Here is a 14,072-nt window from a genome sequence, read left to right on the forward strand (position 1 = left end):
GCAGCCGTGCAGTGATGTCACGCGGCACTCCACCTCTCATACACACTGCGTGTCACATCCAGCAGTCCCCTCTGCTAGCATGGTGAGGGAGGAAAAAAAATCAATGAAGAATTTAAAGGTGTATACACACTCTCTAATACACAAGGAAATACAAAGAGCACATAAAGACAGTGATGGGATTGTGTTACCGTTTTTTTCCACTGTGACTGGTGTGTCTGTTAGTGTGTATGTGTGTAACTGTTTGTGTGTGTCTGTAGTGAGTGCCTCTATGTATGAGAGATTGTGTTTGTGTGTTTGCGAGTGTGTGCATGTGTGCGCGTCTGTGTCAGAGTGTGTATATGAGGCTGTGTGACAATGTTTACGTTAGTGAGAGAATGTGTGAGTGTGCATGTGTAAAAAAAAAAAAAAAATGGGAGAGCATGTATATATTTGTTTATGTGTGACACAGTGTGTACTTTGTGTGAGACTGTGAATATTCCTCTTGCTTCATACATGGTTCTAGGAAATTGCACTTTATGTATCATCTGTATTGCATCATCTGCTTTTGCAGTTCTATAGAGGTGCCTTAACAGTTATGTCATAAGTGCTTTTGTGCACCCAAACTGAGATTTACTTAGACTTGTAAGAATGTGTTAATATTTAGAAAATGTTGAGACATTAAAGGTATAACTACACTGTGAGAAATGCCTTAACAAAATGTAGGCCTACTATCAAATGTAACAATAGACTGATAAAAGCACATTTCCAACACTTGTTTGTTTTTTCTGAGGATATCTACGTTGTCTGTTCATTTCGCTACAGTATTCTAATTGGTTTATGTTCTCGCTAACGTTAGTCTCTAAAAAGTAACAGTATGCTGGTTAATCAAACGATTAAATGCATAGCGAGTTAGTACACGGTTTTGCTACCTATAGCCAACAAGTCGGCTATACTGTTTTGAAACGTGTAACAGTTGTCTAAACAACAACGTTAAAATGTTGGCGAAAACACTTTAGTGTTAAATGTTAAATAAACAGGAAAACAAAAATCAATGGTTTTAACGCCACAGTTAAGGGGTTAAGAGTAAAGTGAACTGAATTGTAAGAAGTTGGTTTCCAGGGGAACTACTTTTACTGTTCCAGCTGAGTTGGGCTAAACCAATAACCTTCCGGAAAGCGGGGGAGTTGGCACAGGCTATAAACAGCTCCTTAATATGTACCCCATTTTAAAATGTAGGGGTTGAATTCGACCGGTGAGAATTCTTTCTGTGTCGCTTTATACAATAAACGCTTTCGTTTCCCGTGATTCTTGTTTATGTGCGCCTACTTCCCCCCGTAGCAGCGCGGTGCCAGCGTCCCTGCCAAGTCAGTTTGAAAAGATGAGACAAAGGCAGCAGTCCCCTCGGCTCGGCAATGCGTGCGAGCGGAGCGCAGAGAGTGGAAACGGTTATTTTCTTATCGTTTCAGTGGGGAGAAACATTCGAACCGGTCCGGAATTTTCCCTCTGAGTATTGCTGGAGTTATAAAGGCCTTTTTGAAAATGAACGACCGTTTGGATCCCCGGGGCGAACGAAAATGGTTACCTCAAAACAAAATGGGTAGTGCGGTCTAATTACTCGCTGGCGCTTTTCCGCCTTTGGGTCGCTGAGGATTGTACTGGAACAAGGATTTGGGGCTTTTTGCGTTTGAATTGTACTGCGCAATCCAGACAAATCACGTGGGTCGGGAGTTGATCGATTTACGAAAATATTCACTAAAAAGAAACATAAAGGGATTACTTGTTGTCTGGATAAAAGAGGATTTTATAGAAAAGCAACGACTGGCTTTGCTTGTCGTTTTTTATGTATGTCTACAATGGAGACGCACATTTCGTGCCTCTTCCCGGAAATTTTAGCCATGATTTTCAGTTACTTGGATGTAAGGGACAAAGGTAGGGTGGCCCAAGTCTGTGCGGCTTGGAGGGACGCGTCTTACCACAAGTCCGTCTGGAGAGGGGTCGAGGCCAAGCTGCATTTAAGGAGGGCCAACCCGTCCCTCTTCCCCAGCCTGCAGGCCCGGGGAATCAGGCGGGTGCAGATCCTCAGCCTTCGGCGCAGTCTGAGCTACGTGATTCAAGGGATGCCCAATATCGAGAGTTTAAACCTTAGCGGCTGCTATAATTTAACGGATAATGGCCTGGGGCACGCTTTCGTACAGGAAATCCCATCCCTGCGGGTCCTCAACCTCAGCCTCTGCAAGCAGATCACGGACTCCAGTCTGGGCAGAATCGCCCAGTATCTGAAAAAACTGGAGGTGCTAGAACTTGGCGGCTGCAGCAACATCACGAACACCGGTCTGCTGCTCATCGCGTGGGGCTTGCACGGACTCAAGAGCCTCAACCTTCGTAGCTGTCGGCACGTGTCGGACGTTGGCATCGGGCATTTGTCTGGTATGACCCGGAGCGCAGCCGAGGGATGCCTTAACCTGGAGTACCTGACTTTGCAGGACTGTCAGAAGTTGACGGACCTATCCCTGAAACACATCTCGAAAGGCCTGACGAAGCTCAAAGTTGTCAATCTGAGTTTCTGCGGGGGGATCTCTGACGCCGGCATGAATCACCTGTCTCACATGAGTAGTCTTTGGAGCCTAAACCTCCGGTCCTGTGACAACATCAGCGACACGGCCATCATGCACCTCGCCATGGGGACCCTGAGGTTGTCAGGACTGGACGTTTCATTTTGCGACAAGATCGGCGACCAAAGTCTGGCCTACATTGCCCAGGGTCTTTACCAGCTCAAATCTTTGTCCCTGTGCTCGTGCCACATCAGTGACGATGGCATCAACAGGATGGTGCGCCAAATGCACGAGCTGAGGACCTTGAACATCGGCCAGTGCGTGCGGATTACAGACAAAGGGTTGGAGCTCATCGCGGACCACCTGACTCAGTTGACTGGGATCGATCTGTATGGATGTACAAAAATCACTAAACGGGGACTGGAGAGGATCACGCAGCTCCCGTGCCTTAAAGTTTTAAACCTGGGACTCTGGCAGATGACAGAGAGTCACACTGAAAAAGTGAGGTGAAATGCGCGAGATCTGGGGGGAGGGGGAGGGGTGACTGGCGGGGGAGGTAATTTAAGAAAAAAAGTAGTTTGCTGAGACGTATATTTTTGGAATTCAGCTATAAGACCAAATTCAGTTCCGTCAGATATAAGATTAGGTATTTTTCATTATCTTATTTTGAAAGCATTGTTCCGCCCCTTGTTGTTGGGGCATTGACATCTAAAAATTCGCATTATGTTCACTTCCTCCTCCCTTAATGTAACGTGTGCAACGTTTTGGCTACCTCGTTCATTTCTTACAAATCCTGAAGAATAAGAAATTGTGCCTAGGACATAGACCCCTCCCCCACCGCGTAGCACAGCTGAGAATTGCACAAAAGAATAGATTTCACATATTCTTTTTGAATCAGATTATCTTCGAATCCCTACCAGTAGTAGTAACACAAGTGTTTCGAAGCCATGCCTGCTTAATTCAGATTTAACCAACTTTATGCAAAGACAAATGAAATACTCATTTCTGAATACAAAAGCCTTTCAATTTTTTGTTTAAGCACAATTTACAGGCCTCAAAGCCTTGTATCCAAGCTTTGAATAAGGAGTAAGGAGTCCCTGCCGCTGATGTATTTTATGCTTATGTAAGCAAATTCTTAAAAAATTACGACTGTAATTCAGAGCATTGTACTTCAAATTGAAGTGATTGTTTTTTAAAATACAATTTTACAAATCAGTTGTTTCTCGTTTATGACTAATTCCATTGTGTCGACTATTCAGATTCGCTTCCTCCTTTAAGGTAAGGAAAATCATTTGTAATGGAAAATGTAAAAAATCGGAATTGATGCTAAAGGGGGCTGCGAAAAATAAAAAAAACCAGAAACGATTGATTTGGCTTGTTTTGTTTTCGTGGGCCTGTGGAACATGACGTATCGATCTGCAGTATCTACTGAGTCCTGCTGAGAATCTACTGTGTCGAAATGTACTGTAAGTGTATTTGTAAAAAAAAAAAAAAAAAGAATATCAAATTAAGTTGTTTTTATATTCTTACAGTAAACATTAAAGTTGATATTTATATAATAAAGTCGGAGAATATGAAGTATGTTTTTGAAAAAAAAAAAAAACAGAAAATACAACGTGTGTGTCTTATTTTGGGTGAATTCCATTGTTTAGCACTATTCTTTCTGTGCGGATGGAATGAACCACCCGTTTTGTCAACGTTTTTTTTTTTTTTTTGAAAAAAAAAAACGTCGAAAAGGATTATGGTATTTTTATCATGACAGTCATTTAGCTATCGTAAGACGGGAGTGAAGTATCAGACAGCCAACGATATTCTGTTCATATTCAAATCATTTAGAAACAGTCTTTTGGAAGTTGACGTTGTATCCGAAACATGACTGATTGAAATATGTATCAGCAGCCCGAGTACTGAGTGATACAAAATGGAAGCTTTCTGGTATGCCGTTCCTAATCACAAAATTGTCAATCTAACGTTTGTGTGATATTAATGAAATGCAAACGCGGGTTTCTCTCTTATTAAAAGTGCACAGTTTAGTCCACTTTGAACGTTACCAGTCATCTCAAAACGACCTCTTCAATTAGTGAGATGGGCATCTGCTACCTGAACGGTTCTGCCATCGAAACAGGCTGCGCATATATTTTTTCCTGGCTCATTCAAGCTTAAGCGAACCTCTGTGACATGGAGGGTCTTTTCCCACTTACTCCCTGCTGTCCACACATAGTTAAACAGTCCTTCCCACCATTCTACAATGACATGCCTGTGAGGGTGGGAGAACATGTCTCTTCTCCACAGTGAAGGAAAAGGGAATTTAACCCCTTAAGGCTGATAGTCTCTGGGGTTAGAGTTCAAAGGTTAGGTTTGTGCTTCAGGGGTCAGATGCTGTGGGGTCCCCACGGCCCACATGTCATTCTGTAGGTTAGCACAGGGTGAGCTTTGAAGGGTTGTGCAAGGGAATTGTTTGATTGAATAAAACCATTGTTCTGTTTTTATGCTTAAACATTAAATGGTAAGGTCAATAGTGTGTATTTAATATAACAAATATTCTTTGTTATACTTCATTACACACAGGCACAGCCTCAGCATGTGATACCACACCCCATGCTGACATCTGCCCATGGCAGAAGTACAGTACCAGTGAAAAGTTTGGACACACCTACTCATAGAAGGGTTTTTTCTGTAATTTTTATTATTTTCCACATTTTAGAATAATAGTAAAGACATCAAAACTATGAAAAAACACAAATGGAATTCTGCAGTGACCAAAAAAAGTGTTGAACAAATCAAAACTATCTTATGTATTAGATTCTTCAAAGTAGCCAAAAATATTTTTTAAAGAAATTCATACATAGGCATCAACTTCACTATTTATATTTGTCTAAGAAAGTCTTTAGATCAAAATGTCTTTGAATACACATTTCCCATTATCTTAACCAGTTGTGTCCAAACCTTTGAGTGGCACTGTAAGTGATTAACAACATTTTACTGTACTATAGAAGAATGAGTCAGTGCAATGCCTGCTTTAAGTCCATGCTCCCGGTCAAGCTGAATGTTTTGAACCAATGTGACACACTTATTTTAGAAAAGACGAACTGAATTTGGATACACACAGGTGGAAAGCACCATTTTTAAAGAGGCACTTGCGCTGGCGAGCTTATCTGTGAGAGGGTCTGCTGAGCCTTGAAGTCCTGTAAAATGCTTGTAGAATGGACATTCTGATGCTAGGAGCTTTAGCCTGCATCCAGACTCTCCCAGAATGCCAAGAAAATTGTCTCTCTCTGACCTGCAGAAATGAAGCCAGCAGTGAGTCACTTTTACCTGCTCCTATTCCTCAGACTCTAAACTTTCCTTTTTACCTGGACACTGCGACTCTTTCAGAAATGTCAGTCTGCAATGTCTGCAACAATAACCAGTATATTTCTAAATGTTCTTATGGCCGATCCTAAATCGTTATTGCCACATCATTGTTTTTAATCTCTTCACTAATGCCCTGTGCCCAAATGTGCTTGGTACCAGGCAGGGGGCACCGTGTTTCTCTCTGACAGGGGTGGAGGGAGTTCATTAGGGTCCATTCAGAACGCATGGACTGAGAATGTTCTTAGTTTCAGGCTTAGGAGGGAATTGCTCTGTCAGGTGGAGTCCACGGTGCTTGCGGAAGCATTGTGCATTCAGACCTCTCTCTGAAAGCAACTAGGTAATCCTTTTTCTGCATTAACATAGTCAGCTGTATTTGTGTTTTGCAAATGATGACAGCTAAGGGACTTAGTGGTGAAAATGTGACCTATTTTGTGAAATATACAATACGTTTATTTGAGGTATGAGGCTGACTGATCTTGTGAAACATGATTTTCATATGTAAGGGTTAAGTTTATTTTAAGGAGGACAGGGGGTGGTGTTGAGTATGTGATAATGTGTAAAGAGAGAGTTTCATGACACAAAAGGAAGTGACTCTCTTTCTCTCTGTCATTGAGGTGTGGTACACACTTTGACATCATGGTTACTGTGCCAGATCACATCACCAAAGCCATACACAATGGAGAACTCACCAGCTGACTGATTTTGTGTATGTATGTGTGTGCGTGCCTGTGCAAGTGTTCCTGAGGTGACGATGGATGACACACTGATCAGTGACTTTAGTGATGAGTGTTTATGCAATGATTTATGAGAGGGGTGGATTTAGTTTTTCAGATGTGGAAATTTTTAGCACATAAAAAAAAATGTCACTGAAAGAAAACAAAATTCTCTCTGGCTTTAGTTCAAAATGTATGCCCCTGACCATTTTCTTCTATTTGGCTTTTTTTATTCAGACTCAGACTCAGGGATCAAAAATCAGAGGCAATAACATGTACAGCTTCTGATTTACTTCAGGCCAAGATTTCCTCAAAAGCTGCTTCTCACAAAATAATTTAAAAATATTCCTCATAATCTATATATGATTTTTCTGCAGACATTCCAAAATGGCAGAATAAATGGAAAGCTAAAATAAAGGGCCTTTAATCATTCCCTGAGTCTCATCCAGTGCTATGACTCCAACCCAGCACTATGACTCCTGCTGTGCCTTAGTTGTAAAGCTTTTTGTGAGGTGCTATTCCGTCACTAGACAGTTACTGTACATGGCTTTGCAAACTACACACTCATGTCAGGAAAATTAAAGTGGAACGATAAAGAATAAATCCAGTGGCTAAGTGCAGTAAACAGCATGACTAAAGGAGAAAATTACAGCACAGTTGCTATGATTTTTTTCAAACTTTAAACAACTCTTAACATGGTGAAAAATGTAATAGGAATTAGCTTAGCAATCACAAAACAGTAAACAGCAATTATTTAAAAAAAAAAGTGTTTACTTAAGTGAACTAAGACCTGTGAGCTAAGTTACATGGTCCTGAGCACAGGAAGAGAGGGGGATTGTGGGTAATTGAGGACTATAGACAGGTATACACTCATCAACCTTCCCAGTATGGCATGGAGCTGACACCCAGGCAGTGCATGTCTCTGTTTCCGTTGGCAACATAAAATGTTTCTACAGTGAAATACACTCCGCCCTGATTACATTACATTACGTCATTTTCAGACGCTCTTACCCAGTGCGAATTCCAAATAAGTGCATCACTATGCTAAGAGTAGTTATCGAGAAGTATTACAAGAGGTCAGTAAGATACTGAGTTACGTGCTGAACCAGCGTAGAGAGCTTTTTTGAATGGAAAACAGGGGTAGATAGGGTAGATAGGAAGGTAGACAAAGAGGCTCATGTTTTGTGCCACTGTAACATTTCTTCTCGAAGACAGCATGTGAAAAGCTGTTTCTTCTTTGAAGGTATTTGGGAAATATATATTCTTTAACGGCCTTTTGATAATTTAAATTGCATTGAGCTCCGAGACAGAGATTTGGCAGGTGCTGTTAAAGCAAAGATCCCATTGGTAAAGCACTTTAACCTGAATGAGCTGTCACTCATATGAAGTCAGGGAAAACCACGTGACCTTCCATTGCCAAGATTAGCCAAGACAGAAAATAGAAACTGCAGAATATCCTTGTCCAATTGAAGTAGGAGGAGGTCAAATGGAATGGTTCTTAATTATCTAGCAAGCTAAATCACTTGCTAAGTCATTTTTTTCATCAGCGAGCAAACAAGACAGAAATGTCAAAGAAACTTAATGTCTTGTTGGCTGCATTGCCAATTTAGAAATTCTGCACTGCTTAGTTAATTAGCCAGCTATTCACCTTAACATCAAAGTTAGTGTGTGCCTAGGTAGCTAAGTGTACTTAATTTGATCTTCATGATATTGTCTAGCTTGGTTGTGACATGTAGCTGTTCAGAGGAGAATATGAACTCGTTATCTTGCCAAATCACATACTGATCACTTTGGCTTCCTTTTTGGCAGTTTATGAAATGAAAACAGAAAACAGAACTTAGTAACATCCCCTGGCATGTAAGAATGGTAGCAAAGAGGAAGAACTGTTATGAGTTTATATGAGTTATAGGAATATGGAACTAGATCATAAAAAGCTCAGTGCAATTGCTTTTATAAATAAAAATACAATACACATTTTTAAAAAACCTTTTGAACAACAGCAACAACAAAAACTTTATTTTTTTCTTTACATTCTGCTCAAAAAATGTTACACTGCAGTACACTGTTGATCAAAATTTGAATGGACAGGTGTTTATTTTCTAGTCAGGGAGGTTGATTTTCCTTTGGTTTGAATGGAAAGATGTGACAATTTTTGTTTGGTTTGACTGGAAAGATTAGCTATAATGTTCCTTTGGTTTGAATGGAAAGATTTGGCATACTGTTCCTTCAATTTGAATGGAAAGTTTGGATGTTTTAAGCATATCACCAAGAGCCCTAGCACAAGCCACATCCTGTCTCCTGTCTCTACTTCCTGTGCATAAGCTTGTGTTGTCATAATATGAGGGGGCCTGTTGGGTTAATATGTATGACCGCACTCTCAGCTCTCAGAAAGACGTGAACTGTGGGTAATAAGCAGGGGTAACTCACTGAAGCTGCTCTCTAGCTCCCAGAGGGAGAAGTCTTGCCATTCTTTGCATGCCTCACACATTCCAGCTCCAGTTTGGCCCAGCAGTCCAGATTCACCCCTCCTTTATACTGACACACAGACACACACCGGCCTGTACCTGGTCCATGCCCCTGAGGAGGGAGTTACTTGCTTGCTGTCTCTCAGGACACAGAGGGAATGCACAGGTGCAGTTGTTAACATCATCTATTCAAACAAATCCTTCTTTAAAGGAGCCATTTAAAACTGGTATTGCCTTTTTACTTGTAAGTTCAGACATGTGCTACTGTGCTTGGATTGAATTATATAAGCTCAATACCTCCATTAAAAAGACTCAGGGTCAGAGTAGTAGCATCTGAAGTAGGAGGGAAATGCCACTCACTAACTTTCTTTCACAGTCAACAGAGAGAAATTCAGTGTGTATCTGTGTTAACTGAGAATTACTGTATGTATCCCTACTCTGTCTGTTTGCCCAGATATCAATGCCAGCTCTGGAGGTGATTCAGGCATGGGAGGAGGCAAGAGTGTGTGTGTGTGTGTGTGTGTGTGTGTGTGAGAGCACGTGCGCGTGCGTGTGTGTATGTGCGTGTGCATGCGTGTGTCTTTCAGATCAGTTTCTCCACCGTGACTGTAAACCAGTCCCTTGATGGATCAGGCATGAAGCCACGAAGCAGCATATGGCAGAACAGGAAGACACTGACAGCAGAAATTGGACTTCACTGCTGGCCTGTCTGGTACTGTACATGCTTGCACACAGCCAACACAGTCAATGCTACACAACACAGCTAAATAAGCCCACCCAATTCAGCAGACACATGTCTTGCATGTGGACAGAATAGTGCTGCTTTGTTGCAGAGCTCCCCAAATGCAAGGAGAGGTCGCCATCTGCTGGCTACTGTGCCACAACACAGATATACCCTGTTACAACTGACATAACCCGATGAAGAGTCCTTAAACTATTTTCATCCACCTCGAACACTATCTCTCTGACATGACATTGGTTTAGAACTCAGTCATTTTTTAATTGCCCCTTTGCAAAAATCTTTCAGAAATGAAACAACATTGACTACAAACATCAATTTTAGGATGCTTCCCACTTGCAAATGCACCCACTGTTTCACACTTGAACTAGCAACAAAGTTAATGTCCCTTTGAGCATAATGGTGCACACTCTAGGAAGCTAAAATACTATACTCTTTGTTGGCTACACCACGTAATTCTCTTAAACAAGGAAACATATTTATCTTATAAACTCGTTTATAATCTTAGATCACTCTTTCATAGTATATTTGCTACAGTATAGGATGATATTATGCCAGCAAAACCCTGGCGTACTATTTCAAACCTTCAGCAAGTCTCTATTTAGGTCATTCACGGGACAGGTATGTTGAATTTTTTTCTTTTCTCAGCAACCTGTTATCGTTGCAGTAATCCGTCAGCGTGTGTAGACTTCTGCCATGAAACTGACCTTTCAGAAAAGGTTCAGTGAAAAGTTACTGAGCATTGAAGCTGCTGACAACTGTTTTGGGCAGCATGTGCTTCAGCAATGTCAATAACAAGAGGCTGAGAGAGTGGCCCGAACAGTAACTGTGTGTGTTGATGTGTACGCGCGTGTCTGTGCGTGTGTGTGTGTGTGTGTGTGCGTGCGTGTTTGTGTGGGCATACATATATACGTATTGTGTGGCCGAGGTTCACTTGGACATTTCTTCTCAGGGGACCCAAGTGCAGCCAACAGGTTATTTAATATTTGCCTTCTCATCTGCTACCAGCAGATGGAAGCACATTATACAAATTAACCCTCCTGGGTTAATAGCATGGGCCCGTACTGGACAGGCAGGTTAGTGAACATTCAGACGCAGCTTTGGAGCAATTAGCCTTTGAACAAGTAGCCTGCGAAATCACTAATCCAACCTTCAGAAGGGCCAATCTGCCAAAAACGGCCAGGCTGAATAATAATAACTGAGGAAACACTGGGCAACTTTCATTTGGAACAGTGCCCCTGTAATGTGTCCTAAACTATTAGAGTCTGTAAGATATGTCGTGATTTTGCAGTGTACCTTACTTTAGAATGATAATTTATTAAGATTGAGTGAAATTCTGAAACATGAGCCAACCAAATGTATACAGAAGCACATGCGTTCCTATACTTGCGAGAATGTACACACATATTTACAAATACAAAAATAGCCACACAGTAATGCAAGCACACACACACACACACACACATATGAGGAGATCATTTTATAGGAAAAAGTATAATTTCAAATGAATAATTTCACGCCCCAAAACCTGTTTTAGGACATGAAATGCAATTGTGCAGCATTTGTGCCAACCAAAAATATCACGGTTTCAGCAGCGGTTTTCATCCGGCACATGTCATGTGCATTCCTGTAAATAAACTAAAGGTGCAACCAATCAGCAGCTGCTGCAGTTAGCCTTAGGCTTTTATTTACAATGCAATTGCACAAAACAAGACAAACTGGTCATATCCCTGAACTAAAAATAGAAGAAATGAAAGTTCAAGAAGTGATTCTGTGTTCTAGTGACTGATGTATCGTAGTGTACTTGGCTTCTGTTGCCTAGTCAGGTTGCACAAGTTAACTTGTGGTAGGGCTAGGATGGTGTTATGCTCACACTCACTGGTCTGTCAGTGTTGTTAGCCTGGTCTGACACTTGCTCATTTAACTTGAATGGATACACTTATGTTCTGCTGTGCTGGAAGTGGCTCTGGATAAGAACGTCTGCTAAATGCATGTAGTGTGTAATGTAATGTAATGTTATGATTGAGTGGAAAAGGGAAATGAGCAATATTGGGCCTCATGAACCACCTCCACACTTTCCTGTCACTTGTGAGGTTTACAGTCATTTGTTACGATGCTGCTCAGGAAAACTTTTTCAACAATTCAAAAATTCAACTTTGTATCAACCTTGTTTCTTTTTCACCAGTGTGATACACTGTTTGGCAAATCACATGCAACATTTAACACTCAACATTCCCACATTTAGAGCATTGCCTCTCTGTCCCGCTTTTCCTCAATACCCCTCTGTGTGTGCAATGATTGAGCAGGAAAATTTACCCCTGACAGAGTGGCTTTCCTACAGTTGCCCCTGTGTACAGTTTCCTCAAACAGAGCTAAATATACAAACTGGACTGTACATGTTTTCTCTTGGGGAGGGGGGGGTGGCTGGTGGGTTAAATGGTGTCTTATCTCTGTTGGAGAAGAACAAGAACAGAATGTACAACACCGGTTTACTGTGGAGTCCCAGGGGGCTAAGTCTATATGTTTTGCTTAACCAGGAAGGTCATCTGAGAACTCATTTCTCATTTACAGTGATGATCTTGGGTGGGTGGGGAATGCTAGGGATTTCACAGCCAATCAGCTGTGGAGGGAACCATGGAATGGCCACAGTGATTCAGAACCCGAGTAGAATATCTGTTTTGGGCAGTACCTACTACAATGTCCCTGCCACTGTGCTGGGTCCAGAGAAAGGAGTGGCTCCTACTGGCCCACCAGCACCACTTCCAGCAGCAACCTGATCTTCCTAAGTGCTAATGAAGCTCAGGCTTACTTAGCTTCAACTGTTTGGCACTAGAAGCTACCAGGGTGGTATGGCTGCTGGCAACACCATATATGAAGGGGCTGATGTATGTGTTAGTTTGTATTCATGTTTGCATAATGATGAGTCTTTGTATGTTGTTTGTGCATGCGCACTTCTGCTTGTGGGTGTATGTGTATGCATATGTGCAAGTGTGCGTGTGTGTGTGTGCAAGCACATGTGTATGCACGTATGTGTGTGTTTATACATGTAAGCATGAGCATTTGTATGTGTGCATATGAATGTGTATGTGCGTGCCCCTGCGCATGTTTGTATATGTATAAAGTCTGTTTTAGATGAAGTTAGGATTTTGAAATACTGATATGATGGCCTGGCACATGTCCATGGACTATGTTTTTTTCCCTCCAGACATGGATTATTTTTTTCTTTAGTAAACACTTTAGAAATGACCTGGAAATAGTTACTGAAAGCGGCTTATGTTAGCTAGATCAACTCCTTGCCACCTAGCCGCTGGCTCCTTCTGACTCTAATAGGGAACTGTAACATGGGAGGGAATATTTTGTTTTCGAGTTTCTCTCCTGATGTATAGAAAGACTAGACTAACAGTCCTGCTCCTTGTCAGCCACCACCCAAATATGTGGTCTTGGGCCCAATAAGCAGCCTCATCCATAAGCTTTCTTTGGACAGCCGCAAGCTTGTATGACTAAACTAACAGTCAAATGATTATGTTCTAGATTCTCCATCAATGATAATGTAAACAAGAGCATATTCCTTGGCACCTCATTTCTGCTTTGTAAGTGATACTTTAAACAATGGGCAGCAGCTTGAACTTTGACCCCTTAGGTGCTGCCTTAGAGATGGAATGTCTTGGGAATGTTAAACACATAGCTGTGGAGAGGGTTGTGTGTGCTGGTTCTACAGAATGAGATTCAAAATACAAAAGAGTCAAAAATTCAAAACATACCTCATTTACATGACAAATTGCTTAGTGTGGTAAAAGCTATGGACACTACATAGACAAAAAACCAGTGAGCCATGTACAAAGCAGTGTCAAAATTAAAAAGTATCCCTACTACCCATTCTAAAAAAATAATTTTCTTCTCTTGAGGATTGGCAGTGATGGGCACATTGAGCTACCACTACCTTTCTGTCGTGGGCTTAGGCAAAAAGTGGATGAGAGTTTGCAGAATCTGTGGGAAATATAAACCTTAAATGGAAAGTTATTACGGGCTGATCACTGATTCTGCACGTGGTTAAAATCATTTCCTCCCTTGGATCTTTGACCCTCACAAGGTACTCTGTCCAAGAGCTTTCCCTAGTGATATCCCAGTAACACTGAAGGTATTATTTGGGGCATTTCTGTGGATATGGAGTATGTCATTAGTGTTTACTAATTGACTGACAGCTCCATACCTCACCTAAAGAGGGATGGGTGATATGGTGGAATCAACTATTCTTGGCCAGATTTTTATC

At 41.5% G+C, this 14,072-nt stretch overlaps 1 protein-coding gene across 1 annotated transcript; it reads left to right on the forward strand.

Annotated features, from left to right (window-relative positions):
- Nucleotides 1–1,164: 1,164 nt before the first annotated feature.
- Nucleotides 1,165–4,022, forward strand: LOC118771971 (F-box/LRR-repeat protein 14-like). The gene has a single exon (XM_036520177.1). The coding sequence runs from the start codon at nt 1,824–1,826 to the stop codon at nt 3,039–3,041; it is 1,218 nt and encodes a 405-aa protein (XP_036376070.1). The 5' UTR covers nt 1,165–1,823; the 3' UTR covers nt 3,042–4,022.
- The last annotated feature ends 10,050 nt before the right edge of the window (nt 4,023–14,072 follow it).

This window comes from Megalops cyprinoides, chromosome 25 (genome assembly GCF_013368585.1).
Source record: "Megalops cyprinoides isolate fMegCyp1 chromosome 25, fMegCyp1.pri, whole genome shotgun sequence".
NCBI lineage: Eukaryota > Metazoa > Chordata > Actinopteri > Elopiformes > Megalopidae > Megalops > Megalops cyprinoides.

Bases quoted from the DNA above. Each gene is read 5' to 3' on its own strand.
- LOC118771971 (XM_036520177.1), top strand. From the start codon at position 1,824: ATGTCTACAATGGAGACGCACATTTCGTGCCTCTTCCCGGAAATTTTA.